General features: G+C 31.4%; 1 protein-coding gene across 4 annotated transcripts; it reads right to left on the bottom strand.

The window, feature by feature from the left end:
• Positions 1-2,102: 2,102 nt before the first annotated feature.
• Positions 2,103-8,070, bottom strand: LOC110661701 (protein phosphatase 2C 32). Of its 4 annotated transcripts, XM_021820407.2 has the most exons (4): positions 5,047-8,069; positions 4,242-4,355; positions 2,845-3,109; positions 2,103-2,438 (listed from the first exon to the last, which is right to left on the bottom strand). In XM_021820407.2, exons 1-4 carry the CDS (start codon positions 7,276-7,278, stop codon positions 2,323-2,325), a joined length of 2,727 nt encoding a protein of 908 aa, XP_021676099.2. In that variant the 5' UTR covers positions 7,279-8,069; the 3' UTR covers positions 2,103-2,322. The 4 variants fall into 4 exon arrangements, with proteins under 4 accessions (XP_021676099.2, XP_021676101.2, XP_021676102.2 ...); XM_021820409.2 differs by lacking the exon at positions 2,103-2,438 and having other exon boundaries at positions 2,947-3,109; positions 4,229-4,355; positions 5,047-8,070; XM_021820410.2 differs by lacking the exon at positions 2,103-2,438 and having other exon boundaries at positions 3,006-3,146; positions 5,047-8,070.
• Between the last annotated feature and the right edge of the window lie 8,846 nt (positions 8,071-16,916).

The raw sequence follows: 16,916 nt of genomic DNA, 5'->3' as shown, positions 1-16,916 counted from the left end.
TTTTACACTTTTTTTTAAAGTGTAAAAATAGAGAGATTTCAAGTTTGAATCTCTTCATCTATTTCTTTTAAGATTATTTACTTTTATATAAAAAAGAGAGAGAGAGGACGAATATGAATCTATTCATTAATTTCATATACGTTTATAAAATTAATTTTAAATATAAATTTATTATAAAAAAAATCATATTTCTCCAATTAAGCATGGATTTTACATGGGTTGAAAGCCATGTTGTCGAGTTTTTGCTATGTTCATCCACGTCTCAGTGAAAAGAAACATTATATTTTTCTTTGTTCAAAGAAAATTTATACTTACACTAAGGCACTTATACACTCAATCAATAAAAGAAATTATCACCATTTATAAGTAAGAATCTAATATAATTTTAATTAAAATAACATTTATTAGTGGATTGAAGTATGTTCCTAAATATAAGTAAGAATTTGTGCTTGTTTAGTATTGAGATTAAAAAATTAAAATTATTTTTTTCAAAAAAAATATTATTTTAGAAGTTTGAAAAATATTATTTTATCATTTTAATTTTTTAATAATTAAAATTTATTAAATTTAATTTTAAATTATTTTTATTACTTTCTAATTAATTTATTTTAAAACATATTTTTCTCACCAACAGCGCGAACGCCATGTCACTACAAGTACGGTGAGTGAGAAGAGTTATAGAGAGCCAAGAGAGTTAAAAAAAAAAACAAAGGTTTTCAGAGGTAATTAAGTAATTTCAATATATGCGTAAAAAAAAGTAATTTCAATATAAAAAAACCTTATTTAAAATCATTTCTGATAAAATCTGGCCAATTTTAGTCAAATTCGTTTGAAGTTCAAAATTAATTCCCACAAAAATCAATGAAATTGAATTGTTACATTATTATTATTTTTTTAATTTTATTTATTTAAATTCTTACAAAAGCGTTTATTCCATACACACTAACTTTGAATTTTGGGGTAAATCATTTAACTTTATGAATATTTCATATAAGTTATTGAAATTTAATTTTTTTCATAAAATTTATTAAATTATAATATGATTTCATAAAAATTATTATGATTGAAAATTAAAAATTTTAAAATAATTTATTAATCTATCAATTATTTTATAAATAAAATTATTTTATTTTATTAATTTTTTTATCAAATTTTCTTTTTTATTTTTTCTCCGCTTGCAGTTACTAGTAAAACAATTTTATTTATAAAATAATTAATAATTCAACAAATTTACTTAAAAAACTTTTAATTTTTAATTATAATAATTTTTATAAAATTAAATTAAAATTTAATAAATTTTATAATAAAAATTAAAATTCAATAATTTTTATAAAAATAACCATAAAATTAAATATTACACATTTTTAAGTTTAAAATCAATCAAAAAAAATAAAAAAAAAAGAATATATATATCTCAAAATTTTTTTTTTAAAAAAGAAAATGAGTTAAATTGAATTTAACCATAAAATTAAGTATTTGAGTGTAATGTAATAATAACCAGTGAATTGCAGCTGGATATAACTATTTTTTTTTTCTTTTTCTCTTTTTTTTTTTTTTAAATGTAAGTGTTCTTTTGTCAAGAAATATGGGCCAATTAAAGATGAGTGACCCTAGCCATTAAACACAACCGAAATCTAGATTTAAAGCTTTACGTCTTAATTAAAACTTCGTCTCTCTTGATAGAAGTCATCAGAAATCTTGAAATAGAGGGTCTTGTCTTTCCCAAGCTAAGGGAATGAATGATGTTACGAACATTAACAATCTCGATCTCGAGGGAACCACGTAATATTGAAAATTTGGATTAGTTTTAGCCTGATGGAATAGCCCAACACAGAATTGACATATGCTCATTGTATACTCTGAAAGAAACTAGTTGGCTTTGTTAACTATCAGATGAAATGCAGTTTCTCCTAAAAATTATTTGTACAGTGAACTCTTACTGCTACAAGAAAGAACAAAGGGGCTTATATGCATATTAGATTATGGCATATTCCAGTTTAATTCTCTTGGGGATCGACATTAGTACTCCGTGGATTCTCTTTTTGTATTTAAAAAAGATGGAAAAAGAAATCCCTCTCTACCCAGTAATGAAAGGCAGTTAGTTGTTGTAGATGCAAAACTTTAACCCCCAAGGGATTGAAAATTCAAAAGAAAAGATGGGATGGAAAAATAACTTTTCCATTAACATCTTACCATCCCCAGAAAAGAAAAGAAAAATGTCAAGAATGTCGAGACTGATTTTAAAATCTGGAATGCATAGATGATTACCCCTTGCTTGACAATGGTTACATTGGGGAGGCAATATGCAATTGCAAAAAACAATTATCCTGATGATCTCCAGATCCTTCCCTCCAGAGAAACAACCATGACAGAGACGTCATCATGATATTTACGCCGATCTCCATTAGGAATGTCAAGCAGTTCATGAAAATCCATGCCTGCAACAACCAATAAGAAGCCATAAAAATTAGAGTTCCTCAATTTGTGAAAGGGATAGCATTCATTCCAGAATTAAAAAGTTGAAAAGATACAAATGCCTACCGAGTTAAAAATAGCATGTAATTCTATAGTGAAAAGCCATTTTGCTTTTTCAGTAAAATTATGCAGCCATCTCTACTATCAGTTAACCAACTGTATCAGGTGACAATTTAGTCATTGAATAAAAATTTAGGGCAAACACGCGACAGAAGATGAGAGCTTGGTTTAATACAAAGCGATCATGTGCAATCTATGATACCTAAAAGGCAGTTTACTATGGTCATCTCACCATAATTTTTCTTTTCCAATTAATCTTCATCCCTCAACAATTGATATTGAAAAGAATGGGAAATTTACTCCACTAACCATTCTTTTTGGCAGCACGGAAGAGAAGCTCTGCAATGAGATACTGTGCAGGATCACCTTCAGGGACATTTTCCATGAACCACGTGACATGGGCAACTACCTCTTCATTGCTGAAGTACTGGTAAAGCCCATCAGAGGAAAGAACCAAGAACCGATCACTTGAGGAAAGTCGATGGTGAACGACAGAAGGAATGCAGCTAACATAGGGATTAGTTCCCATGTAATTGATCCGGAAAATCTCCAAAAGAGCTTCATTGCAAGTTGGCTGCAACCGAGTTAAATCAACATAGGTTTGAGCAAGTCTAAATCAATGCAACAACAAAAAGTAAAATAATTAATTAACTTAATTTGGACAAATGCATAAAAAAGCCCAATTCATGTGTCAGATGAGCCAAATAAAGTTATATGTAAGACTTATTTCTTTAAGTCAAACCATCGCCAATCACCCACATTGTTAAAGATAGAACCCCAATTTGGGCCACAACTAGATCACATGAAGATATTCTCCATCAGAGAAGGGAACAGTATTGATATGTAAAACATAACTAACAATCACACAAACCAGTAATGTTGGGCAAAATTCATAGACTGTACAGATTTTTACATTCCTTCAAGCAATATCCTATAACATGGCACCTAAATTTAAATTAATTTTCAGCTAATGAAATTACAAATATCTTCACACAGATGCCCAATTTGAATAGTCCTGGGTCTCACTCTTCCTTTTATTGCCCAATATCATGTAATATATGTTTATTACTCCATTTAATCAGCAACCAACAATGAAGCCCTATACAAATCTCGATGCCTATGCAATAAAGATGAAGTCATACACAATAATAATAGAGAAGTCCTTCCTTCCACGTTCCTCTCCTCCTCCCCCACCCTCAAGCACAATCCAATGACACCCCCCCACAACACCACACACCCCCCCCCCCCCTCCCGGCCCAAACAAAAAACAACATTTATCACTTTAAAACTATCAACAATTGAAATTGTACTCAAGGATAACCTGGCAATAGCTAAAGTTGCAAATCGTAAGTTTTGACAACTCCTAGGTTTCCATATTTTGAAACTCACTCAACATGCTACTTAATCATACCATCACTTGGATGCCCTGACTTGATTTTCTTTTGCAACATATTTATGAACAATGTTATAATGTCCTCCACCCTCAGTGATCCACTATCCTATGCATATACATTGTACATATAGATAAAAATATTTATAAGCGCCTTTACTAAAAAATATCAAGTTAACAAATTTACATAAAATCACTGAAATATGACAATCAAAATAAGCAATCCGGTTGCCAAGATTTTTTTGATGGTTCAAAGTACCTAGAAAAACACAAAGAGGAGAGTATGTCAAACATCATAATTACCATATGTACCAACCTTCTTCAGAAATCCAGCACCAAATGCTCTGGTTACTTTTAACTGCCCCTTCACTCGATCATTCAAAATGGCTTGGTTGTCATCAGGATGTTCTGCCTTTACTCTAAACACTTCCTGCAGCAAGCAAACATGGATGCAACATTATTTTCCAATTATAGCAACACTGGAACAGAATTTTGAATGAAACTACAGTCTAGGCAAATTTAATTCCATAAAATCCTTGAATAATTCCACCTAAAAATACATAGGCAACTAACTATTAGAAATTTATCTTAGTCATGCACATTTTCTTGCATTTAGAGTGTGGAGTTTATGTAACTCAATATATAAGCAAATGGCTACACCCAGGAATTGCGTGAGGACAATATCCAGTTTATAAACAAAATAAATAATGGCTGAAAATTCAAGTTCATTCTAATTCGATGAAGCAATTATACAATCTAGCACAGCTTGGATAGGAATTAAAAAGGAATTACCTTTTATGAAACAAATGTATATAAGATATCTGTTTCACCATTCTCATATTAAATTCATCCATCACCTCACATGTTACATGAATACAAAATGGACATTAAAGCACAGATATGGGGCAAGTGAGGAAAGTATCATTGTTTTCTCATAACCACTGAATTATAAAGTTGTTCACAAACTGGGCCGGAAATATGCATGTTTAAGGAGTAAGACATTGGTTCATAGTTTTAAAAGACATTGTTTGTGGATTGATAGTATTAAAAATAACGCAAACTCATAGATATCCAATCAAACAAGGTCATGATAATAACTGGATTGAAACTTTCAAGTACACCTGTTCAATACTTGTGCTGTGATCAGTGGAAAGTTGAACCGCCCTCATCTTCAATCTGCAAATGGAGATCTCTCTATTCTTGTTGATCATATTAACCTGACTATTTTGATTATGAATTGGGGACTCCTCTGAAATTCTGTCCAGCTCCATGCGTACTAATGACTCTCTGGATCTGTTCCTGTGCCTCAAGTCATCCTTGGCAAAACTTGGATTTGGATGGCGATCATTAGGCCTCTCCTGTGCCAAGATTGCACGGCTATCCCCAAGGTTCATAACATACACATCTTGATCCTTCATTAACATTACAAGAACACAAGAACCCATCAAAGCGAGCTCTGCATTTTTATCAAGGTTCTTTTCCACCATCTCCATGTATGCCTCTTCGGTGCATTCAAGTGCTCGAGACATTGCTTTTAAAACTGCATCATGATCAACAATTCCTGATTTACATCTCCTGAAAGGTCCAGGAGGTTCTACAACTCTCTCATCAGCACAGATCTCCTCTCTATGCCAGTCATAACTCCAAGGAAAGAGTTTCTTACGCAAGGACTTTTGCTTCCTATACATTTTTCTGATCTTTGAACTAATAATAGACTTTCTTGTACTCTGTCGTTGCAGTGAAACATTAAGCTCAGTTATGATTTCTGGATTACTAGATTCAAACCTAACCCCTCCATCCTCTCCAGATGTTGAGGGATGTTCAACTTGTTGATTAGAACCATCACCATTGTCATTGTTCAATGTACAAGATCTTTGCTGTTCATGTAAAGTCAGTCTGGAATCCAAAGGATCTGAACTTGGCTGACAACTCCACGCATTCCTCCTTTTACTTTCAACCAGTGACATTGAAATAAAACCTAAGTCATTGCATGATTCCATTTGTAGCAGCTCATACAACCGCATACTTTTCCTTCCTCGGCCAGTCAAGTTGGCAGTTGGAATAGAAGCAGAAGCGGAGCCTGAGATGCTAGGCCTTTTACAGTTAGATGATTGCTGTTGGTTGCTCTTAACATCATCATATTCCTCCACAATTTCACAATTAGAAGATTGATCCCTGACAACTCCTGGATTGCAAGCTTCTTCTAAACCACAATAAGTTACTTGACTCGAATTTGGCTGGTTTTCCTTCCCACACTCTGAACCAACATCAGCATTTCTGCACTTAGAAATTTCAGGTTTTATCGGACCACTTACAGATTTATCTTCATAATCCCACAGTACCCCTTCCAATTCCTTATCTATAGCTCTATAAAGATGACTCATGAGAAAATCTGGCGCATCTGGGCCGCTAAAGCCATCATAAATCCCAATAAACAACCATCCTTGCTCTTCAGAAAGCACAACATGAACCCTATCCTCACCAGCCTTCCCGTGGGCCCACTGTAAGTTACGACTGTTCACATACTCCCCTTCTGATGATCCTCCTTCAAGATTTCGTGAAGCTTCTGGTCGAAACTTTGGCTCTCTAACATGCCAGGCCAATTGGACTGCTGGATGCAAGAAAAACCTCTGCATCCAACCTGCCCCAATTGAATGTTTTGAGAATGTCCGAGATAGTGTATTTTTCATTGGTCGACTCACCCTGCTCACTAGCTGCTGAAAGCGAGGTCTTCTACGGCCACGTGCAAGAGGAGCAGAAAAGTTGGATTTGTCAGCACCATCAAGAGGACCTGACATTACCCCCTTCTCAATTGGTCCAGATATAAAACCACTGCCCCTCTCTAAAGGACCAGAAGCAAAACCTCTCTCAAGGGGCCCAGACATGAATCCATTCAAAGGTCCAGAGCCACGAGGCACTGGCTGCAATGGGATTGCAGCAAATGAGGAGGTGCTCTCAAATGATGCAGCAGGCTCTTGCATGTCACTAGCAAACAATGCACTCTGGTTACCAGTCCTAGCAGTTGAAACATTGGCACTAACAGATGCACCCGATATGGTTTTAAATGTAGTTTCAGGGAAAGTCTTGTTTGGTCTATGCAAACCAGACGGATCATCTATTGATTCATGTCTAAATGACCCGCTTAAAGTTTCGGAATCTAGGGTGCTAGAATCAACTGTAAACCTCTCAGAGTTTGAAGGGGTAATGGCAGGAGAGTCAAAAATCGAAGGCCTAACATAACAAAACGAATGGCCTAATCCCTCATCCAACGGCTCTAAAAATTCTAAATCAACACCATTTTTTCCATTAAACGGCACAAAACAACCCACAACACGAGAAGTGCCGTTACCCATTTCGCAAACATATACCTCACGAAAAAGAGATACAGGGCCTCTGATACGGAGGGCTTATCTCACTTTGCACCATAAGGATATACGAAATGAAAAAAATTAAACAAAATGTCAAAAACCCATTAAAAACCCCAACCACCTTATAACTTTTCAAGTAACTATACATCATCAAATTCTCATGCTCCAAGCATTAAAACCCAGATGCCCGATGCCGAACGAACTACACCGTTTTATGTTTAAAACAGCAAAAACTTCAAGCTTAGCTGATCAGCTAGAATAACTGAACCGATTCTATCAGCAATTAAAATTGCAAAACAACTATGCAGAGCTAAAGAAATAGTTATATATCGTAAAATGTGATGATCTGACCTTGAGGGGGAGTGTTAAAGCGGAAATAAAGCAGTGGATCGTGCACAGCAGCAAACAGATCTAAGAAACAGTAAATGGAACACATCAGATACAAACCAAGACACAAAATCCATTTAGATTTTTTTTCTCTTTGTGGAATCTGACAAAGTCTCCAAATAAAAAAAAAAACCCAGATTGATTCCACCCCATACGATTGAATCATGCGCACACATACAACTGCTCAAAACCCCTCCAACACCATAAAAATTAAGCCCAAGAAGAAGAGCAAGAAGAGGAATAAGAAGAAGAAAAAGAAAAAAGATATAGACCCAGAAGAGGTTTTTCAGAGTTTAGAGACTGAAGAATCAAGAAATAGAGGGAAACGAGAAGGGAAGAAAGGAGGAAATATGGGTAATTGTTTTAGACTTTCTAGTGAGTGGCAATTAAAAAAAAATGCAAATTACTAAGAACTGAAATTTGTCAATTTTTATTTTTATATCTTTATATTTTAAAAATAAAAATTAAATTAAATTTTTTTATTTTGAATTTTAATAAAAATAATTGACTAAACTATTAATCTATTTAGAAAGTATACTAATTTAATTTTTAAAAAATAATTATATAAATATAAATTTTTTACTACTTAATTGTAAGGGTATTTTAGTAATTTGGCATAAAAAATTTGGAATTTGGTGTGATGATGAGTAATCAAAGTTGAGTTCATCAAAGAGATGGTCTCTTTCTTGGGGTTTTCAAATGGTTTGGGAGGGTAAAAAAATAAAAATAAAAATAAAAAATAAAACTAAAACTAAATTGTGAGTAAAGTTGAAAAAGTTGAGACATTGATTAATTATAGATGGATTTGGTTTGGCTTTCTTTTGTAATTTAACTTTAGTTTTCTTGCAAATGATTGGTGTGTGTTTGGTGGTGTTGGAGTCAGTCAATAAATTGGTACTCATCATCATCATCATGCTCATCAACAAATTTGGATGGGTGGGGTTAGGTGGGACCACCACTTTTAAATTTTTCACCCTTGAATTACCATTATTATTATTATTATTATTATTATTATTATTATTATTATTATTATTATCTATCCTAAACTAATCAATGATCACAATTTGGCTTATAATAACAAGGATTGTGATCCATAAAGATATCACAGCAAAATCCATTATATTTTACAAAGATATCATAAGTGTGCCTTTTTGGACTCAATACAATGTCAATCTAATTTTAAATGCTTTACATTTTTTAAAATAATAATAATAATTACATGGCATATATTAATTTTTACATTTTGGATTTTGCTATATCAATATTTTTATTTAAAAAATAATATGAATTTGAATAATTGATTTCCTGCTTTAAAAACAATTATTAGTTGAATTTATTAGGAAAAATGAGTGAGAAACTTAGATTATTTTGAAATTAAAACACTTATTTTCACTCTTATTTCAATTACATTTTTCAATTATTTATTGGGGAAATTATTTCTATTATTCTATTTCAATAAATTTTCAAAAGTCATTTTCTCATTTTTATTTAGACACTTGTTAATCAAAGAATTTAATATTCCATAGTTGCATGGCATCACAAAAGACACACATCAATATGAATGAGTCATTGACTAGATGGGCACATTTGACTACCACATCATTATTATTATTATTATTATTATTATTATTATTATTATTATTATTATTATTATTATTATTATTAAAATTTTCATTTATTGAAAACCAAATGAAAAGGGCATCAATTTGACAGATGGGGAATTTTCAAGTGAAGTTAGAAAGGGAAGGAGGTGGAACACCTTGTATTCTTCTTCAACTTAAATGCCTTGTCAAGATAAGCATTTTGGACATTGACATTATCAAAGTATCCATCAGCTTTCCTCTATTATGAAATTATGGATAGATACTGAATATCAAAGATACCATCAATGCTTTACTTTACTTTCCTCTATAGGCTCGTTTTGTGACAGTACTTTAACCAAATCCAGTTGATGGACAACAAGAGAAGAGGTTTAGGTTAACTTCTCAACTTAGTTTGTTCTATTTTCAACGCACAAAGAATTAACAATGTCTTTTAGAGGTTCAAGTGGGCAGCTCCAATCAAAGTCTAACACTTACAGCCATGAATTAATCTAATCAAAATTCCCTAATGAAACAAAACCACAAGTCAGGAATGGCCATTGAGAAAAAGTTTGAAAAAAAAAGGAAGAAAGTGCGTAATCTAATTTGATTATCACATCCTTCCAAATCACCCATCAATATAATATAAGAGAAAAAAAAAAGGGTCTGTGCAGTCTGCACAGTAGGCAAATGGGATGAATAGAGATGAGACATGGAAGACAATTAACATCAAAGTGGGTATTTAAAATGTTAAATAATATTCTATTAGGATAATTAAATTAATTAAATTTCTTCCTTCAAATCCACTTGTAGTTTGCTAGTTCACTATCAACTGCCAAAAGTTCTTAGGTTTTGACAATTATGTGCTCACAGGTGATGATTAATCGCTAATCATGTCTAAATCCATTGCATGTTTATATTAGTGGGTTTGCTTAATCCGAGAAGCTCCTGCCCTCAATCGTTGAAAAGAAAATTAAATAAATAAAAATGCCCTGCTTCAAGAGACTTTTCCATCTCATAATCCCATTTCCAATTCCACATGCCAACCAGATCCTTGTCAAATGCTCAAATAAAAAGGTAACCACCAAGTACTTGAATCATTTCGCTTGGCAATTTTTTTTTTTATGTAATACATTAACACAATAGAAGATATTATAGAAGGAGACCAATTAGAAAGGAACATGATAGAAGGAGGATTAGGATTGGTACTTAGAATGTTGGATCATTTATAGGAAAATTAATGGAGCTTGTAGATACCTTGGAAAGGAGAAGGGTGAATATTGCTTGCATTCAGGAGACTAAATGGGTAGGAGAAAAAAGCAAGGAAGTGGGTAATTAAGGGTATAAACTGTGGTTTATCGGAAAGGAGAGAAACAAGAACGGAGTGAGCATAATCATAGACAGGACATTGAAAGACGCTATAATAGCTGTGAAAAGAGTAGAAGATAGAATTATACTAGTAAAGCTAGTACTAAAAGGAGAAACAATAAATATAGTTAGTGTTTATGCTCCACAAATAGGACTAGATGGTGAAAGTAAACAAAAGGTTTTGGGAAGATATGGATGATTTAATGCAAAGCATACCGAATGAAAAGAAGGTTTTCATTGGTGGAGATTTGAATGGACATGTAAAAAGTGATAAGCAAGGTTATGAGAATGTTCATGGAGGTTTTGGTTTTGACAGTCGAAATGAGAAGGGAAAAAGTAACCTGGATTTTGCTATGGCATACGACCTAATACTAGTAAATACCTACTTTATAAAAAGAGAGTCACATTTAGTGACTTTCAAAAGTGGGCAACATAGAAGCTAAATCGACTTTCTCTTAACCAGGAAGACAAATAGAGCTCTATACAAGGATTGCAAGGTCATTCCAGGAGAGGCTTTAACAAGTCAACATCGGTTAGTGGTTTTGGGTGTCAAGTTTAGGAATAATTCAAGTAAGGTCAGAAGAAATAGTGTAACTCGAATAAAGTTGTGAGAGTTCAAAGGAGTAAAGTAAGTGAAGTTCAAAAATGAGCTTCTCCAGTTCGAAGCATGAAAGCTGGATATGGAGGCCAATGATATGTGGACAAAGATGGTATCAAAGATTAGAGAAGTAGCTAGAAAAGTCCTTGGAGAGTCTAAAGGATATGGACCACCCTCAAAAAAGAGATGATGGTGGAATGAGAAAGTACAAAAGGCAGTGAAGAGAAAAAGGGAATGGTATAAGAAATTACCTAAATATGATAATAATGAGGCATATGAACAGTACAATATAGCAAAGAAAGAGGCAAAAAAGGCAGTTAGTCAAGCAAGAGCACAGGCCTCTAAAAAGTTATATGAGAAATTTGAAACTAAAAAAAGGGAGAAAGATATTTATAGATTAGCAAGGATGAGAGAAAGGAAATGTCAAGATCTCTATCAAGTTAGATGCATTAAGGATAAAGAAGGAAAAATGTTGGTGAAAGATGAGGACATTAAAGAAAGATGGAGAAATTATTTTAATGATTTCTTTAATAATAGTCAAAATAATTATAGCGTGAATATAGACTATAGAACAATAGAAAAGAATGTGAATTATACTAGAAGGATTAGATCTTTAAAAGTAAATGAAGCACTTAAGATAATGAAAGTGGATAAAACCTATGGACCCGATGGAATACCAATTGAAGTGTGAAAGTGTTTGGGAGATATGTGAGTGGCATAATTAACTAAATTATTTAATAAGATTCTAAACTCAAAGAAAATGCCTGATGAATGTAGGATGAGTATTTTAGTACCTATATTTAAAAATAAAGGAGACATACAGAGTTGTTCAAACTATAAGGGAATTAAACTCATGAGCCATACTATGAATGTAACACCCCCGTTGCATAGCCTGGTATATTTCACTGTTCCGGTGATCGGTGTCAGTCCGGACAATTAATGGGACTAGGGCTACACTTAAGACAATTTGAGAAGCCATAAACACAAATAATTAGTAATATTTAATTAGTTAACTATAAATAAGAAAAACAGAACATAAGAGTTTTTAAGCGCGAGTCAGTCACGCATGAGTGGAAGAAATATTGGATTATTTGCAAACCGGATGAATCAAGTGGCGATTTGGTCAATTGACCCGAGAGACGACTCTACCTATCAATAAAAAAAAAAAAAAAAAAAAAAAGTTTGAAATCGAAAATTGAAAAAAAAAAAAAAAAAAAAAAAAAAAAAAAAAAAAAAAAAAAAAAAAACACTTAACATCATCTAAATGACATCATACATGATGTCAAAAATATAATTTACTTTATTAAAGTTGACTAAGTCAAAATTTAAGATAATTAGAGTTAAAAACAAATAAAAAGGAATTGTAAGGTTGTCTTCCTTACTTGGATTACTTGGCAAACCTCTCTCTTTCCTCTCACTTATTTCATCTTCCACCATGGATAAGTCTCACCAAGCTTTTGAAAACCCTAAATTAAACATGCTTTCCCTAAAATCTCATATAAAACTTCATTAAACATCTTGCAGAGGAAGCATAAGAAAGCAAGAAGAAGAAGAAAGAAGAACAAAAAGTGAAAATCAAAGGTTTCACCTAAGGTTGGTATTCTAACCTTCAAATTCTATTTTAAGTGCATGCTTGTGACTTAAATGAGCTTAGAATCCATTAAATGAAATGAAAATATGGGGAAGAACCTATACTAAAATTTCGCCAGCCATGGATGTGTAGGGAAGTTTGATGTATTTTGAATAAATTAAAGGTGTTAGTAAGTTTGTAGGAGTATGGTAGTAGGATAGGGATGCATAAATGTAGTTAAATACAATAATTTAGTAAATTAGGGTTGAATGTTAGGGTTTGTAACCAAATTTTTAGAGAAATGCATAATTGATATCTTTGACCTATTGTGAAGTGAAATAATGGTCAATTATGACCAAATAAGTTGTGTGGGAATGATAGAAATTAAGCTAAATTCGGTAAATGGTTATTATCTTGGCAGCAATGACCAAACCCACTTTGAAAGACCAAAACTCAAATTTTACAAGTCCAATTGATATGCCACAAATTGAGGATGAAAATAGATATAAAAGAGCAATTTTCATTAAGGAACTATGCCCAAAAACTGACCAAAAGTGAAACAATTGACCAAAGTGAAATGAGAGCAGTTGCCATCACACAAAATCGACTAAAAATGAACAAGAATCATTTGGTCATAACTCGAGTTAGACAGGTCAAATTGACCTGAACTTTGGCCAGGGTTAGAAGAGATATAGATCTAAAACTTTCATGAAGAACATCACCCCAAATTATGCCATTAACCCATTCAAATTATTGAGCAAAGTTAAGTTACCAAACCGCAAACTCTGCATTTTTTTTTGAGAGAAATGTTGTGGGGCTATATACTCTCTTTTTAGGAAACGAATTTAATTTATTTTTGAAACCGATGGAAACCTAAGAGTATGAACATTTCATATGAAGAAAGTTAGACCAATTTATGAACTTAACTTGATCAAATTATCGACCAAAATTGATCAAAATCGCGCAGACCAAGATATATGATGATGAATTATATCAGAAATGAAGAACTTTTTTTTTTTAACAAACTAAAAAACAAAACTGAGGTGATCCAAAAAATGAGAATACAAGAACATATATACATTTTTTTTTTTAAATCATTCCAAAAGTAGATCGAAAGATCAACAAATGATAACCAACAAAAAAAAATCAAAAAAAAAAAAAAAAAAAAAAAAAAAAAAAAAAAAAAAAAAAAAAAAAAAAAAAAAAAACCAAAAAAAAAAATGACCAAATGTGGTAGTTGGGAGGTTGTATACCTTAAAATTAAAAAAATTAATAAAATAGTTGAATATATAGTAAATAGTAGTAAAAAAACAACAAAAAAAACACAACAAAACTTTTAATAAATATTAATAAATAAAATTAAAGTTATATAAATTAATTATAAATTAATTTTATTATAAGTTATGGTACTGAAATACTAAATGAAAGTGTGTGGTGAGAAAAAAAAAAAAGAGAGAGAGGCAGAGCGGCTGCGACTCTTAGTCGGTTTGTGCTTTTATTTTTTACTTTGAAAAAAATTTGATTAATTTTTTTATTATGATTTATTTTTTTTTTGTGAATTTTTTGTGTTGCACTTTTGTGTGTTTTTGATTTGATTTGTTTTTTTTTTTTTTTTTTTTTTTTTTTTTTTGAATGAATTGAATGAATATTTTTTTTGATTATTTTTATTTGATTTTTTTATTTTACCTCATTATATTTTTCCCCCTCTTTATTTTTATTTTTTTTTCTTCTCTGATCTCTCTCTTGAGGGTGAGAGCATGAGGTGTACTCTTTTTTTCATTTAGCTGCTATTTTTTTTTCTTTTATGGGTTGTAGTAGATTGCTATATTGGGTGTGTTGTGTGTCATTGATGTGTCTTGACTTAAGTGTTGTGACTTGTTGTGTGTGATGTTTGTTGTTTGTGTTTTTAATAATTGTTTGTTTAAATAATGATTAATGGATTGATTTATTAAATGGTGTCATTATTTTAAAAAATTTTTATTTAATAAATGAATATTTATTTTTTTTTTGTTTTTTTATTTTTTTTTTTTTTATTTTTTTTTTTTTTTTTTTATATTTTTTTTTTTTATTTTTTTATTTTTATTAGCTTATTTTAGCGCGAAGGAAAAAGAAGAGAAGCAAAAAAAAAAGTAAGTCACATTATATCATCAAATTTTTTTATTATTTATATTTTTTATATTTTATTATTTTGTATTTATGTATGTATGTGATGTGTAATATGTTGTATGTTATTGTTTTATTTTTTTGTAATTTTTTTAATTTAATTTTTTTTTTTTTTATTTTTATTTTTTTTTAATATTTTATTTTTTTATTTTTTTAATTTATGTTTGAATTGAATTGAGATTTTGAAATTTGATTTTGATTTTGAAATTTTTGAAAGAATGAATTATTTTTGAGTTGATGATTTTGTTGTGTTTTTTTTTGTTTTGTTTTTTTTTTTTTTTTTCTTTTTTTTTTTTTTTTTCTTTCTTTAAATTTTTTTTAAAAAAAAAATTTTTAAAAAAAAAAAATTTTTAAAAATTTAAAAAAAAATAAAATTAATTTTAATTTTTATTTTTAATTAATTTTAAATTAAATTTAAAATAAATTAAATAAAAAAAAAAAAAAAAACAAAATGAAAAATAAAAAAAATAGTGTAGGTGAAGTTAGGTAGTTATTTAGAGTAATTTTCGGTAGTTCATTAAGTATCATTCATTAAGTATTGTGGGATCAGGTGGTTATGCCTGTTGTGGGAGAGAGTTGTAGAGCATCGACTACATCATGATACTTCTATCTCTCTCAATCAATTTGGCTTCATGCCCGGTCGTTCAACTATAGAAGTGATCTTTCTCATTAGAAGGTTGATGGAGAAATATTGAGATGTGAAGAAAGATCTACATATGGTTTTTATTGATTTGGAGAAGGCTTATGATAGTGTTCCAAGAGATGTCTTATGGAGTGTGTTAGAACAAAAGAGGGTATCTATTAGGTACATACAAGTATTGAAAGATATGTATGAAGGAGCAACTACTATTGTGCACACAGTAGGAGGGGACACAAGAGATTTTTCGATCTCAATTGAATTACACCAAGGATTAGCTATAAAGCCCTTACCTTTTTACATTAGTTTTAGATGAATTAATGAAACATATATAAGAGAGTATTCCTTGGTGCATGATGTTTGCGGATGATATTGTTCTGATAGATGAGACGCGAGAATGAGTCAATAGAAAGCTAGAGTTCTGGAGAAGTACTCTAAAGTCAAAGGGCTTTAAGTTAAGTAGAATGAAGACAAAATACATGCATTGCAAGTTCAATGAAGGCCAAACTGGTAATAGGGAAAAAGTTAGTTTGGATGGAGTGGTACTGTCTCAAAGTAATCACTTTAAATATCTCGGCTCAGTCTTTCAAGTAGATGGGGGATGTGAGGAGGATGTTAGTCATAGGATTAAAGCCGGATGGTTGAAGTCGAGACGTGCCACGGGAGTTTTATGTGATCGCAAGATTCCCAATAAGTTAAAAGGAAAATTTTACCGTACAGCCATACGACCGGCTATCTTATATGGTAGTAAGTGTTGGGCATTGAAGGAGTCGTATGCGTCTAAGATAAGAGTTGCAGAGATGAGAATGTTAAGGTGGATGAGTGGCCATACTAGACTAGATAAAGTCCGTAATGAGAGTATTAAAGAAAATGTAAGAGTTGTGCCAATTGAGGATAAATTGAGAGAAGGGAGGTTGAAGTGGTTTGGTCATGTGAAGCGTAGATATACGGATGCTCCAGTTAGACAAGTATAGTACATTAGGCTAGAGGATAAAAAGGAAAAAGGGGTAAACCTAAATTAACTTGGAGGAGAATAGTACAACATAATCTAGAAGCATTACACATTTCTGAGGATTTAACCCAAAATCGTTTAGAGTGGAGAAAGCGAATCCATATAGCCGACCCCAAATTTTTGAAATAAATGCTTAATTAAATTAAGTTGTAATACATTAACACAATATATTATAATTTAATACTTTAATCCATAGAGGGGGATTAGGAGGAGGAAAGAAATTAAAGAGGGAAAAGAAAGGCAAGGAAAATCTATACGTCCTCCTGTTTGGGGATAGAGGAGAAAATGAAGTGAAGAGATTTTCAATC

This window comes from Hevea brasiliensis, chromosome 2 (assembly GCF_030052815.1).
Source record: "Hevea brasiliensis isolate MT/VB/25A 57/8 chromosome 2, ASM3005281v1, whole genome shotgun sequence".
NCBI lineage: Eukaryota > Viridiplantae > Streptophyta > Magnoliopsida > Malpighiales > Euphorbiaceae > Hevea > Hevea brasiliensis.
This window is presented reverse-complemented; position numbering and strand designations above follow the sequence as displayed.